Source organism: Myripristis murdjan, chromosome 15 (assembly GCF_902150065.1).
Source record: "Myripristis murdjan chromosome 15, fMyrMur1.1, whole genome shotgun sequence".
Taxonomy (NCBI): Eukaryota; Metazoa; Chordata; class Actinopteri; order Holocentriformes; family Holocentridae; genus Myripristis; species Myripristis murdjan.
Window position 1 is genome coordinate 14,981,880 of NC_043994.1, and position 11,327 is coordinate 14,993,206.

At 38.6% G+C, this 11,327-nt stretch overlaps 1 protein-coding gene across 1 annotated transcript; it reads left to right on the top strand.

Annotated features, from left to right (window-relative positions):
• Positions 1-6,540: 6,540 nt before the first annotated feature.
• On the top strand, positions 6,541-10,464 carry LOC115372639 (indoleamine 2,3-dioxygenase 2-like). Its single transcript, XM_030070693.1, has 10 exons — positions 6,541-6,669; positions 7,726-7,821; positions 7,975-8,094; positions 8,283-8,401; positions 8,590-8,604; positions 8,715-8,814; positions 8,964-9,081; positions 9,214-9,265; positions 9,525-9,673; positions 9,855-10,464. Exons 1-10 carry the CDS (start codon positions 6,589-6,591, stop codon positions 10,193-10,195), a joined length of 1,191 nt encoding a protein of 396 aa, XP_029926553.1. The 5' UTR covers positions 6,541-6,588; the 3' UTR covers positions 10,196-10,464.
• Positions 10,465-11,327: the final 863 nt, after the last annotated feature.

Genomic DNA, 11,327 nt, shown 5'->3' on the forward strand with positions numbered 1-11,327 from the left:
GAAAATGTCACTGCGCCAAGCTGAATCTGTTGACACCTCCCCCTGCTGCGCCGCCACTCCCATCTCAGCGCACCTTGGTCTGCCAAAATACGAAACTGTGCGCCCCTCGGGTTGCGCTGGTCGAGAATACTTCTGCGCGGGGTTCGCCTCACTGCGCCACCATGCGCTGCGCCGGGAAAATAGAGCCCATGAGGTGATAGAAGCATGAATTCAGAAAATTACCAGCAGACATGATGGCTAAGGTTCTCAAATGAATAAAAAATGGCACTAAGCAAAAAGATACTCATTTTGTCAACTGCAAAATTAAAAATAATCTCAAACTAGATAGAAAGATAGTGGGCCAACTTTATTGGACAGTTTGTTCTTTTTCACTGTCCCCATCAACAATGTTTTATTTCAAGTGTTTTATGTCAAGAAAATTGCTTGACATTCAGCCTTTAATATCTTCCAGACAGTCAAACAAAGGCTGAAGGGAGTGGAAGCTGACACATTTTAGTGGGATATCCAGCTTAATGTCATCAGCATAGCAGTGGAAAGAGACCCTGTACTCCTGTATTCTATGGCTGTAGGAGTGAAATTATGAATGTGAACAATTCTCGTTCTCAGTTGCAATTTGCAACCTTGAATTCTGAAATAGCAGAAATAACAAATAAGAAATGCCAGATAAGATAACAAATAAGATATTGCTTCATTGACACAGTTAATAATACAATAACTAAGACTTTCTTCCCTGAGTGGAAGATTCGGTGCTGTGAGAGCAGCCAGACTGAGCAGTCAATTATGGGTTTTTACCAGGAGATCTTAATTTGTCGACTGAATTTGTCATGTGGTCACTCTAAAATTTATATTTTTTGTTTGTGTATGAGCATAGGAAAGGACAGAAGAATTATTTAAAAACCACCATGCCCTAAGAAGGCAAATTAGTCCTTAGTTTTCTCAATGGAAAAATGTTCACACGTTTTGAGAGCTCTTATTTTAAATTATTTTTGGAATATATGAGATAGATTTGCATTAGTAAATGTGCATGAATGTGCATCAAATATTTGTTTAAGCAAAGTATTCTGATAGTTTTATGAAAAAACTAGTGTTTTGGTGAGAAAAATGTGTTTGTGTTTGCACAAGAGAAGTCAGCCAGGACGAGTTATGACTGTTTTCTGAAACAGCGCTCCTCTTAGTAATAGAGAAGGTGAGATTAGCAGTGTTTCAGAGTATCCGTGGTTTTCAATGACATTACTGTGAGGCATCAACAATGAAAACTGCTTGACTCTGCACTATATTGTGCTTTGGACCAGACCAGAGGTGATTACTAGGTCTGTAAATATTTGTTGCTGAAGTGAAACTAGCACACTCAACATGTTCTGATCCAAAGACAAAGTGAAAGATAACTGGTTTTATATGTTTGTTATCCTCTCTAAGTGCGATCATCTTTTTTACACTGTAAAGTCAAATTACTGAATCATAAAAAGGAAACTGTTGCCAGCGTCATCAACAGCTGTCAAATTTAACTAAAAAAAAAAAAAAAAAAAAGGTTAGATCTCCAGCTGACCTTAAAGTAACTTTTGTCCAAAATGTGTTTGTGAAAGTTTTCTTTGGGCAAATTGAATCGTAGGCAACTGGACTTGTATTTGTCTTAGGAAGACGTTTCGCCTCTTATCCAAGGGGCTTCATCAGTTCATGCGCATCGGTCTTTCTAGTCCGCACTAGTCTGACAAAGACAGTGGAGTGAGGTCCAGGTATTTAACCTCTGTGGGAGTGTCCACCCTAATGCCTGTGGGTGTGTTCATGCAGGCACTGGTTTCACTTGACCATTGTTGTGGTCTCGTGTTAACGACAGTTGTCAGAGTCAAGCGAAACCCTGGTGAACGACGATCGTTGAGAGTCGTCTGAGGTTAATTTGTTGAACCTCCTGGGTATCGATGAAAGGGCGACATTATAAATCGGAGATAGGTGGTGCCGCAGATCCCCTCCCCTGTTGAAGGATGTTTTTTCCACTTTCACATATATGGCCTCTTTTACTCCTCTCTCAAACCATTTGTCCTCCCTGTCCAAAATCTTAACATTGCTGTCTTCAAAGGAGTGTGCCTTTTCCTTTAGATGTGAATAGACAGCTGAGACTGGACCTGAAGAGTTTGCCCTTCTGTGTTGGGCGAAAGTTTAAATAAAAATGTGAAAAGTGAAATTTTTGAACCATACACACAGTTCCTTCACTACCTTAGGGGAGATCCGGTACGGTTGTAACAATTTTTTGTTTTTTCCTTATTACAAAAAGACAGCGCTAGCTACTGTTTCAATATTTTATTGTAAGCAAGGTACACAAGTACTCCCCCAGTCCAAACTACAGTTTCGTCCCATGGATCAATACAATGGATGTGATAAGGCCGAAGGCAGAAGCGGTGCAATGCTACATTCGCGAACGTGCGGGACGAATGTAGCAGTAGTCAGAGTGGACCATTATGTATGTGTGTGTGTGTGTGTGTGTAGTATATATATATATATATATATATATATATATATATATATATATATATATATTTTTTTTTTTTTTTTGCCGCGGCAGCCATGAAAGGAAGTGGAATCTGCTCACCAAATTACAACTTCCTGTGTTGTGTGTAACACGAATAAGGGCCTGTGCTACAACCGCCCCGCTGCTACAACCGCACTGGATCTCCCCTATTTTACTTGCTACGATAAATGCTACTTTGGCTGCCTATGGAAAATGTGAATAATATTTATATTTCTTGTGATTTGCAGAATACATAGTCATCACAGTGGGTCTCCTAAACTTAAACAGTTTTAATAAGCAGGAATTTCAGTCATTTTATATTTATTTGTGGCTAAATCCAACAATAAAAAAATTCTAAATACTTCTGGTTTTAGCCATGCTCACTTTTCCAAATTCAAATCATTTTGCCCCAAAACAAAACTAAATACAAATACAAATACAAATACAAATAGTGGTTCCTCTGCACACCCCTAATAACCACACCGTCCCAACCACAGAGGCCTCATTCAAGTGATCGGCCTCAAAGTTTTGGGGATACCCTCATGCAATATTTGAAGGTTACTATAAAATCAAAATTATGATTGAGTCAACAATCGCACTTTTTCTTGACTATTGTTTTTCTCTCTGTACGTTTCTTTTTTTTGGACACAACTTCCTCCACATGCATTCAGCCAGAAACTCAATTTAAACTTTAAATTGCTCACCTTCTCCCTCGCATGTATTCAGCTTTTATCTTTTACACTTTTGTTCATATGGTTTTATGATCGTGTCCTGCTACTGCTTTATTACCTACCATTCAAAGTTTTGACAAGTAGGACTTTGAACTCCCTGAAATTTGTTGAACTACTTCAATAAAGTTTTTAATAATCTAATTCTGACGTCATTCAAAACTTTTTTTTTTTATTATTAAATTTAGCTTCATAATTTTCAAATTGAAACAAAAAACAAAAATTTTAAACTAAATTTTTATTCTGTGATTTTTGCCTTTTCTAATTACATTTTAGTATACTGTGTAACTATAGTAAAGTATATTTTATCTCACCTTGATAATGGTTAGCAAAGTGGCTTGGATTTGGTTTCATTGCCTCTGTTGAACTGTTTCACCCTCAGTACCCTCTTGATCAGGGAGTGTTTACAGTTGCCCCTGGATACAGGAAACAAACAGGAAGAACAACCCCTCACAGAATGAAATGTTTACTTGATGTTAACTTTGCGGATGAAGGCATTGATAGCTGTCAAGCATTTTTGCCAGAAATTCTCTTTTGTCCTCAGAATTTATTGTGATCCGTCCCCATCATAAGCTTTAAGGGAAGTATGCAGCAAGACTTCCTGCTGCAGTTTTTAAAATGTGAAGAACAGAAACAAGTGAAGAAAAAACAAAACAAAACAAAGGAGCACCGTCAAAATGTTACACAAAACGGAGTGAGGATAATTCTGTGTTTTTCCCGCTGATTGTAGCAAGTGCAAAGATTTCTTCAACACCAGTCCAGAACACAGACTTCCCCAAAATGATTGTGCTGAGTGTTGTATGTGTTGCATCAGGGCTGTTCGTGGTTGAATCTTCCTTTAAGACCCAAGACCCCTGAGGGCCACTTTTTACCATTTTGGTGCTCGAGGTTTGACACACACTCCACACACAAAGCAGCTCACTGTGGCCATCAATCAAATTGAGCATTTTCATGACCTAACGTAATGAAGCATTGTAAAATTACCTTGAAAGATTCATCCTCAATCATTTGACAGGAAATTTTCATCAGGCAAGATGGGCTCCACCTCTGTCACGCAGCACTGGTGTTTGACTCAAATGACCTCCCCACACAGAGCTGCTGGTGTCTCTGGCGGTGTCGACAGACCTTACCTTCTCCCAGGAACAGCCCCATCTGGACGGCTGCATTCCCATCCCTGCCTCTTGACTCCTTTGAAGTCATCCACCCCTGCAATGAGCCTCTCTGCCTGCTCTGCAGTGGACTCAAACTTTCTCTTGCCCAGAACATTTCTCATTTTGCAACTATCTGTTGAATACAACAACATAATTTCAGAAATCACTGAACAAAAAAAAAAAATCAATGTATTTTAATATAAATAACTGGTAAAGAGAAGACTAAAACAAACCACCAAAAAAAACAGGCAAACAAACAAACCAAGAAATATTGATTACTATCAGTCTGTAAAGATATAAATCTAGATTAAAAAGGGCTGGGTTAAACAAATCTAAAAAAAAAAAAAAAAAAAAAAAAAAAATCCAATAAAGAGCACTGTTTTGGATGAGAACACCTACACTACCAGTCAAAAGTTTGGACACACCTTCTCATTCAATGTTTTTTTCTTTTTCCTTATTTTTATTTTTACTACTTTCTACATTGTAGATACATAGTGAAGACATCAAATACAGTACAGGCCAAAAGTTTGGACACACCTTCTCATTCAATGCGTTTTCTTTATTTTCATGACTATTTACATTGTAGATTCTCACTGAAGGAATCAAAACTATGAATGGACACATGTGGAGTGTGCAAAGCAGTAATCAAAGCAAAGGGTGGCTATTTTGAAGAATCTAAAATATAAAACATGTTTTGAGTTATTTCACACTTTTTTGTTTACTACATGATTCCATATGTGTTCATTCATAGTTTTGATGCCTTCAGTGAGAATCTACAATGTAAATAGTCATGAAAATAAAGAAAAAAACATTAAACATTTTGACTGGTAGCGTATTTGCAAAAAAAAAAAAAAAAAAAAAAAAAAAAATCTTTGGCTGTCACATATTGCTGTCAAGATGATAAACATGCTTCAGTTTTACAGTGTTTGGATTTTACCACTCTTAGACCTTGAAGCGGTCTTAGTTCCGCTTCAGCTTTCAAGGTGCAAGTTTTGGTCTTTCATTTTTAAAAAAGGACTCGTTTTTAATTATGTTTTCTTATTTTGTTTCAGTTAAATGTAAATTTATTTGTTACTTACTGCAGCTCTCACAGTTTTAGTTTTTTTCTTCTTCTTCTTCTTCCCCACATTATTTTCTGCAATTGATTTTGTTTAGTTTTGTAGTAGACATAGTTTTAGTCTTGTTTTAATTTTTTTCTTTTTTGTTTCAGTTAATGAATATGTTTTTAACAGTAGTTTTTGCTGCCCTGTTCTGAAAGTAACACTTCAAGAAGGAAATAGTTAAAGTTAAACTTCCCATAAAATGACCACACGAGCTCTACTTCCTGTAGCACAGAGCATCTTAAACGGTGACATGATCTCGCTCTAGTGGCTGTAAATGAAGATTTCAACCTCACAAATGTCTAAACATCCTCTCTCATCTGCCGTATCCCTTCAAATAAAATTGTGTTTCCCTCCCACACTGATATCCCATCAGATTAGGGTTGCTTGGGTTGCATTTCTGAATGATCCCTCCATGCGCCGTGTCCCACTGTGACATCCTGTTTCAACAGGAAGTACATAAACTCAAGAACGTAAGAGTCCATAGGTCTTTAAGGAATAAGAGTTACTGTACTGCAGCCACAAAACTGTCCAAATAGCCATTATTTGTCTTGCAGTACAGTTTTTGGCTTGTAAAATTCGATTCTGATTTAATTTCATATTTTGATCTGTAAGGGTCAGCTCAGACAAAAAAAAAAAAAAAAAAAAAAAAATCCCAGTCTCAAAGGTGGATTCCTGTGATTATTGATGATGTTACAACAGTTCACTGACATTTAGCACAACAAGCCCATTTAATATGTAGCAATGTACATCTATTGCAGTCATCCATGTTATTTATGTGCCGTGATATGTGCCATTTTAATTTTTTTACCCTTACCCATTTCTTTTATTTCCTCACTGGACCAATGTTTGAAGTTGCCATTGTATTACAGCCAAAACTGAAAGTGAAGGTAAAACAAAAGATGAGGAAAATGGCACTATCATCAGCAGCACAACTCATTGTGAAACTTAACTGTCTAAGATATCTGATTGGCTCATTCACAAGAGGGCACAGTATAAATGATGTTAAAGCAGAGCCGAGCAGCAAGTTGAACGAGTGAAAACTCTGGGAGAGCAGGATCACTCAGTTTGTCTGTCAGAAGCTGTGTCAGAGTAAGGCGGAGCAGATGGAGCCCAACAGACTGCAGGCAGACCTTGATGCATTTGATATTTCTGAGAAACTTGGCTTCGCCTTTGAAGCACCGCTGGTGAGCCACTGTTTGACTAAATAAGCTTTTCTTCTTTCATAAAACACGTAAGATGCCTGCTTTTACTATGCTGTGTACAGTAAATGTTCAACATTTATATTGAACAGCAAAAATGGGACACAAGGTCACAGGGCTCCTTTCATATCATAGCACCACATACTGCTACAGTATATCGAGCTTGTGATTTTTGTCATATGCTGAGAAAGTGTTTGCCAGTGAAGATTTTCATTTGTGTTGATGATGTTTTTATCGTTGCACTATTTTGTCAGCAGCATACATGCTTGACATGGATAGCTGTGTTTGTTTTTGAGTAGGGTGATATAGAAAATCATTGACCCAGCTGACGATAGTACAGGTAGAGCTGTAAAGGTGTGATCCCATGACAGCATGTCTCTTCAAGTCTCTATCGACCCATCCATGAAGCACTGAATCAATGAGAGCCCAGATGGCGTTTTAAATGCCGACTTAACACCAAGTCCTTGAAGTCTTAGGACACATTTCATATAAATATTTTATGCATGTATGTGTGGTGCAAATGGTTGCTGGTTGTTTCATATTTGATAGTCTGTGCAGTGGAAAAAAAAATGTGTTAACAACTTATGAGGAGAATATGGACTTATATAACGCTGTGAAACCTGCAATCACTAACTTTCTTCCACTCCTGCAACTCCAAACTATTTCACACCCACTGAATTGAATGATTTAATTTTTAGCTGTAGAATTAAATGATAACTGAGTCTTAAAAAATATTAGCATTAAACCAAGGCCTGTTTGTCTATAAAAAGACTGTGCTCATGCAGTTGATTCCCATTTGGGTATCACAGCGTTTTCTGCTTAGCTTACTTTCTCAGTTCTCTAGCAGCCCCTTTCTTTTTAATTGCTTTTTTTTTGCTGTCTGATTAATGGCATCAGTCATTCCCTGACATGCCGTTCAAGTACCATGGCAAACAAGAGCTGATGATGTTAGCGATTGCATTCTGCATAAAAAGTCTCCCTGCAAAAAAATAACTAAGCCTGAATCAACTAATACGTCATTTTGTTCATGTTATTTTCTAGACTAACCTTCCAGATCATTATCGAGCATGGATGGAGTTGGCAAATGATCTCCCAAATCTGATTGAGTCACGTAAACTGCGAGATCTGGTTCACAAGGTGAGAATGAGCAAAGTCTCACACATGCAAATGCTGAGTGCTGTGGAATTAGAATCCCATTTGCCTAAATGTGTCTCATTGCTTAGTGGCTCTCAGTGTTTGTGAAAAATAATGTTTGAAACTAAAACTTTGTCGCTTTTATCCCACTCCAAGATGCCTGTTTTGAGCACCCATCTTCTGAATAGCCCTCAGGAGCTCAGGCTGGCTCACCTGGCACTGGGATTCATCACCATGGGTTATGTCTGGCAGGAGGGGCAGCATGCACCCGCTAAGGTAATAAATAAATAAATAAATAAATAAATAAATAAATAAACGAAACACAATATATTATTTATGAGCTACATTAACACAGTTTGGAGAATTTTCCTAGTTGCTTGGCTAGTTTTTTTTCTCTTACCCATGTCAGGCAAGAGCATTGGACTGTAAGTTTACTGATTATTGTTATGGTTGTTCATTTACAGATTCTCCCAAGAGCCCTGGCCGTACCCTACTGGGTGGTGTCTCGCAGGCTTGGGCTTCCGGCAGTCCTGACCTACGCAGATTCAGTTCTGTCCAACTGGAAACTGAGGGATCCCTCTAAGTGTGTAACATTTTTATGACCTCATTTGATTTGAATATTATGACATGACAATAAAACTGTAGTTAAAAAATAAATAAATAAATAAAAATACACACACACACACACACACACACACACATATATATATATATATATATATAATTTTTATTTAAGGATGAGAATAACTTGTTCTCTAATTCTCTTTTCAGGGGCATAGAAATTGGGTGAGTATGACACGCTCACTCTCAATTAATTCACTGAATTTGAATTCCCCAAATGTATATTCTTATGATTTCTGTCGTCTGATCTGTTCTTAAATATTCCTTCTTTATAGGAACATGGACTTAGTCATTTCTTTGCCTGGTGGCGGGAGCTGCAGGGGATTTTTTCTGGTTTCATTGTTGGTTGAGATGGCTGCCAGTTCAGGTATAAAGGTAGGCATTGTGAGCTGCAGTGTTCCTTTTCCTCTTTTTAAGTGAACTGTGAACTGTGTTTTCTCAGTTCAGTCCTCCTCAGTCTCCTCCCCTCCCTTTATCCTATCCTAACCTTTGTGATTTAGCTTTAACGTGTAAACTCTTCACAGGGCACTCTGGAGGTGATGCATGCTGTGGAAAACAAGGACCCTGCCAGTGTAAATAGGGGACTTCTTGACTTGACGGCGTCACTGAAGAAGATGAAGGAAATTTTCAAACTCATGCACCGTAAGTTTGAATCAAGCCTGACCTAATTTCTATTTCATACATTTACATATGCACGGTAGGAAATTTTCCTCACATGGAAATATGAGTTAAAAAAAAAAAAAAAAAGACTAACCTAATTTTTGCTCTTTGTAGAACACGTGGTTCCAGCTGAGTTTTATGGAACACTGAGAATTTTCGTCTCAGGGTGAGTTAGGATGATCTTACAATGGCACACATATTCAGACAATTTACAAATCTACTCTGTATCTCAATAGCTATTGCAATTTCCACCCAATATGTTAGGGGATCAACATCCCTTCTACCTCTACCCCTCTTTTGTTTCATATTTTATTGATGGACTTGTTATAAATTGATCTGGATTAGAGTCAGTTGGTAATGCTTATTGTTACTGCATGCGCAGCTATACTAAGGAAGCTAACTGTATGTGGTCTGTACTATTTTAGGTGGCGAGACAACCCCATGCTTCCAGAGGGGTTGGTGTATGAAGGTGTGAGCAATGAGCCAGTTCTGTTATCAGGTGGAAGTGCAGCCCAGAGTACAGCCATTCAGTGCTTTGATGCATTGCTGGGCATCCAGCATGACAATGAATCAGGTAAAGCTGTGTTTCCCTCAACCTTTGACCTCCTCCAGTACCCATGGGCATCTCATGAATGAATTGCGGTGTGTTTGTGCAGTCAGTTGATTGCTCTGACAGAGAATGTTTCAGGGGAAAGTTGTTATTTTCTCTTCTCAAGGTCTCCTTTCTGTTCTCTTCATTTCTTTGTCCTATCTAGGGGCCTTCCTGACACGCATGAGGGATTACATGCCTCCTGCCCATCGTCAGCTCATAGAAACTCTTTCTGACTGTCCATCTCTGCGAGATTTCATCCTGTCCTGCGCCAACCCTGATCTCAAGCAAGCCTTCAATGACTGTGTCCTTGCGTTGGAGGATCTACGGACTTACCACGTTAGCGCTGTGACCAAGTACATTGTTGTGCCTGCTAACCGTGCCCAGGAAACGGGTCACTCAGACAGAGGTGCAGGCGATAAACTGGATGCCACTGGCACCGGCGGATCCAGCCTCTTGGTCTTTCTCAAAAGTGTCCGTGACACTACTCGCAAAGTACTGATCTGAGAGAAACGACCTGCAAATATAAATTTGAATCCCTGTATCTTACAGTATGCTGCATAATTTAAATATTACATTGCACTGTGCTTTAAGCATGGGTGGATAAAGCCACCCTCAATGATTTTTTATTGCATTATGTCTTTTGATTGTGCTGCTAACTTTTGCAGCAAAACTACTGACAGCACTGGATATTTAAATAATTCTCAAAAATGTAGTGTTTGTCCACATTCAGTTGCCATTGTAAAATAATAAAGCATTTGTTTTCTGTTGTTAAATATATTTATATCAGAAATATACTAAGAGGGACATAATAAAACTTAATAAAGGAAATGTGTGCAGACTCCACGGATGAATGACACTTGGTCTTAAATGACAAGTGTATGCCTGACAGTTACCATTAGAGCCACCCTAGTACGTCCATATAAGGGCAGCGGGATTCAGCATTTGACAAGCTGACAGACAAAGATGAAAAAGACAAAACAAAACAAAGGACATACAGTGTCTCAGACGAAGAGGACCCTACGCAATTCAGCCGTAGTGTAGAGAGGAAAGTGAATAAGCCTTGTTCCGTGTGCAGACACTGCCACACTACCCAACTGTAGGCTCTCTGGGACTATGCAAATGAGTGAGAGAGGGAGTGATTGGCTCATGAGCTGCTTTGTATCTAATAAACAAATGTCTTGGCTTCAGTGTGCCACCCACATTATATGGTGTATAGAGTGTAAATAGCTTTAAAAAAAAAAAAAAAAAAAGAAAGAAAGAAAAAAAAAAACAATTTGCACAAAAAAAGCAGTAGGATTGGTGCATCCTCAAGTAAGAGTAATCCTAACCACAGGAATGAAATAAGAAAGAAAGAAGACAAAGGGGGTTATTTTGTAAATACAGGTAGAATTGTGAGTGTGAGACAGACAAAGGAAGAAGCAGCTTAGCAACGTCAGAGAGACAGAAATAGTGAGAGGGATATGGGATAGAGAGAGAGGGGGAAAGAGGTGGATGTAGATTTGGATCAGGTAATTCCATGTTCAGTTTTGGTGGACTGGAACCTCTCTGGTCTTGAAGCAATGTCTCTCTTTGCTGCTTCAAACTATTCACATTAGGAGAGAGAAAAAGTAGCTCAACGACAGCTGCTGCTGAGCCC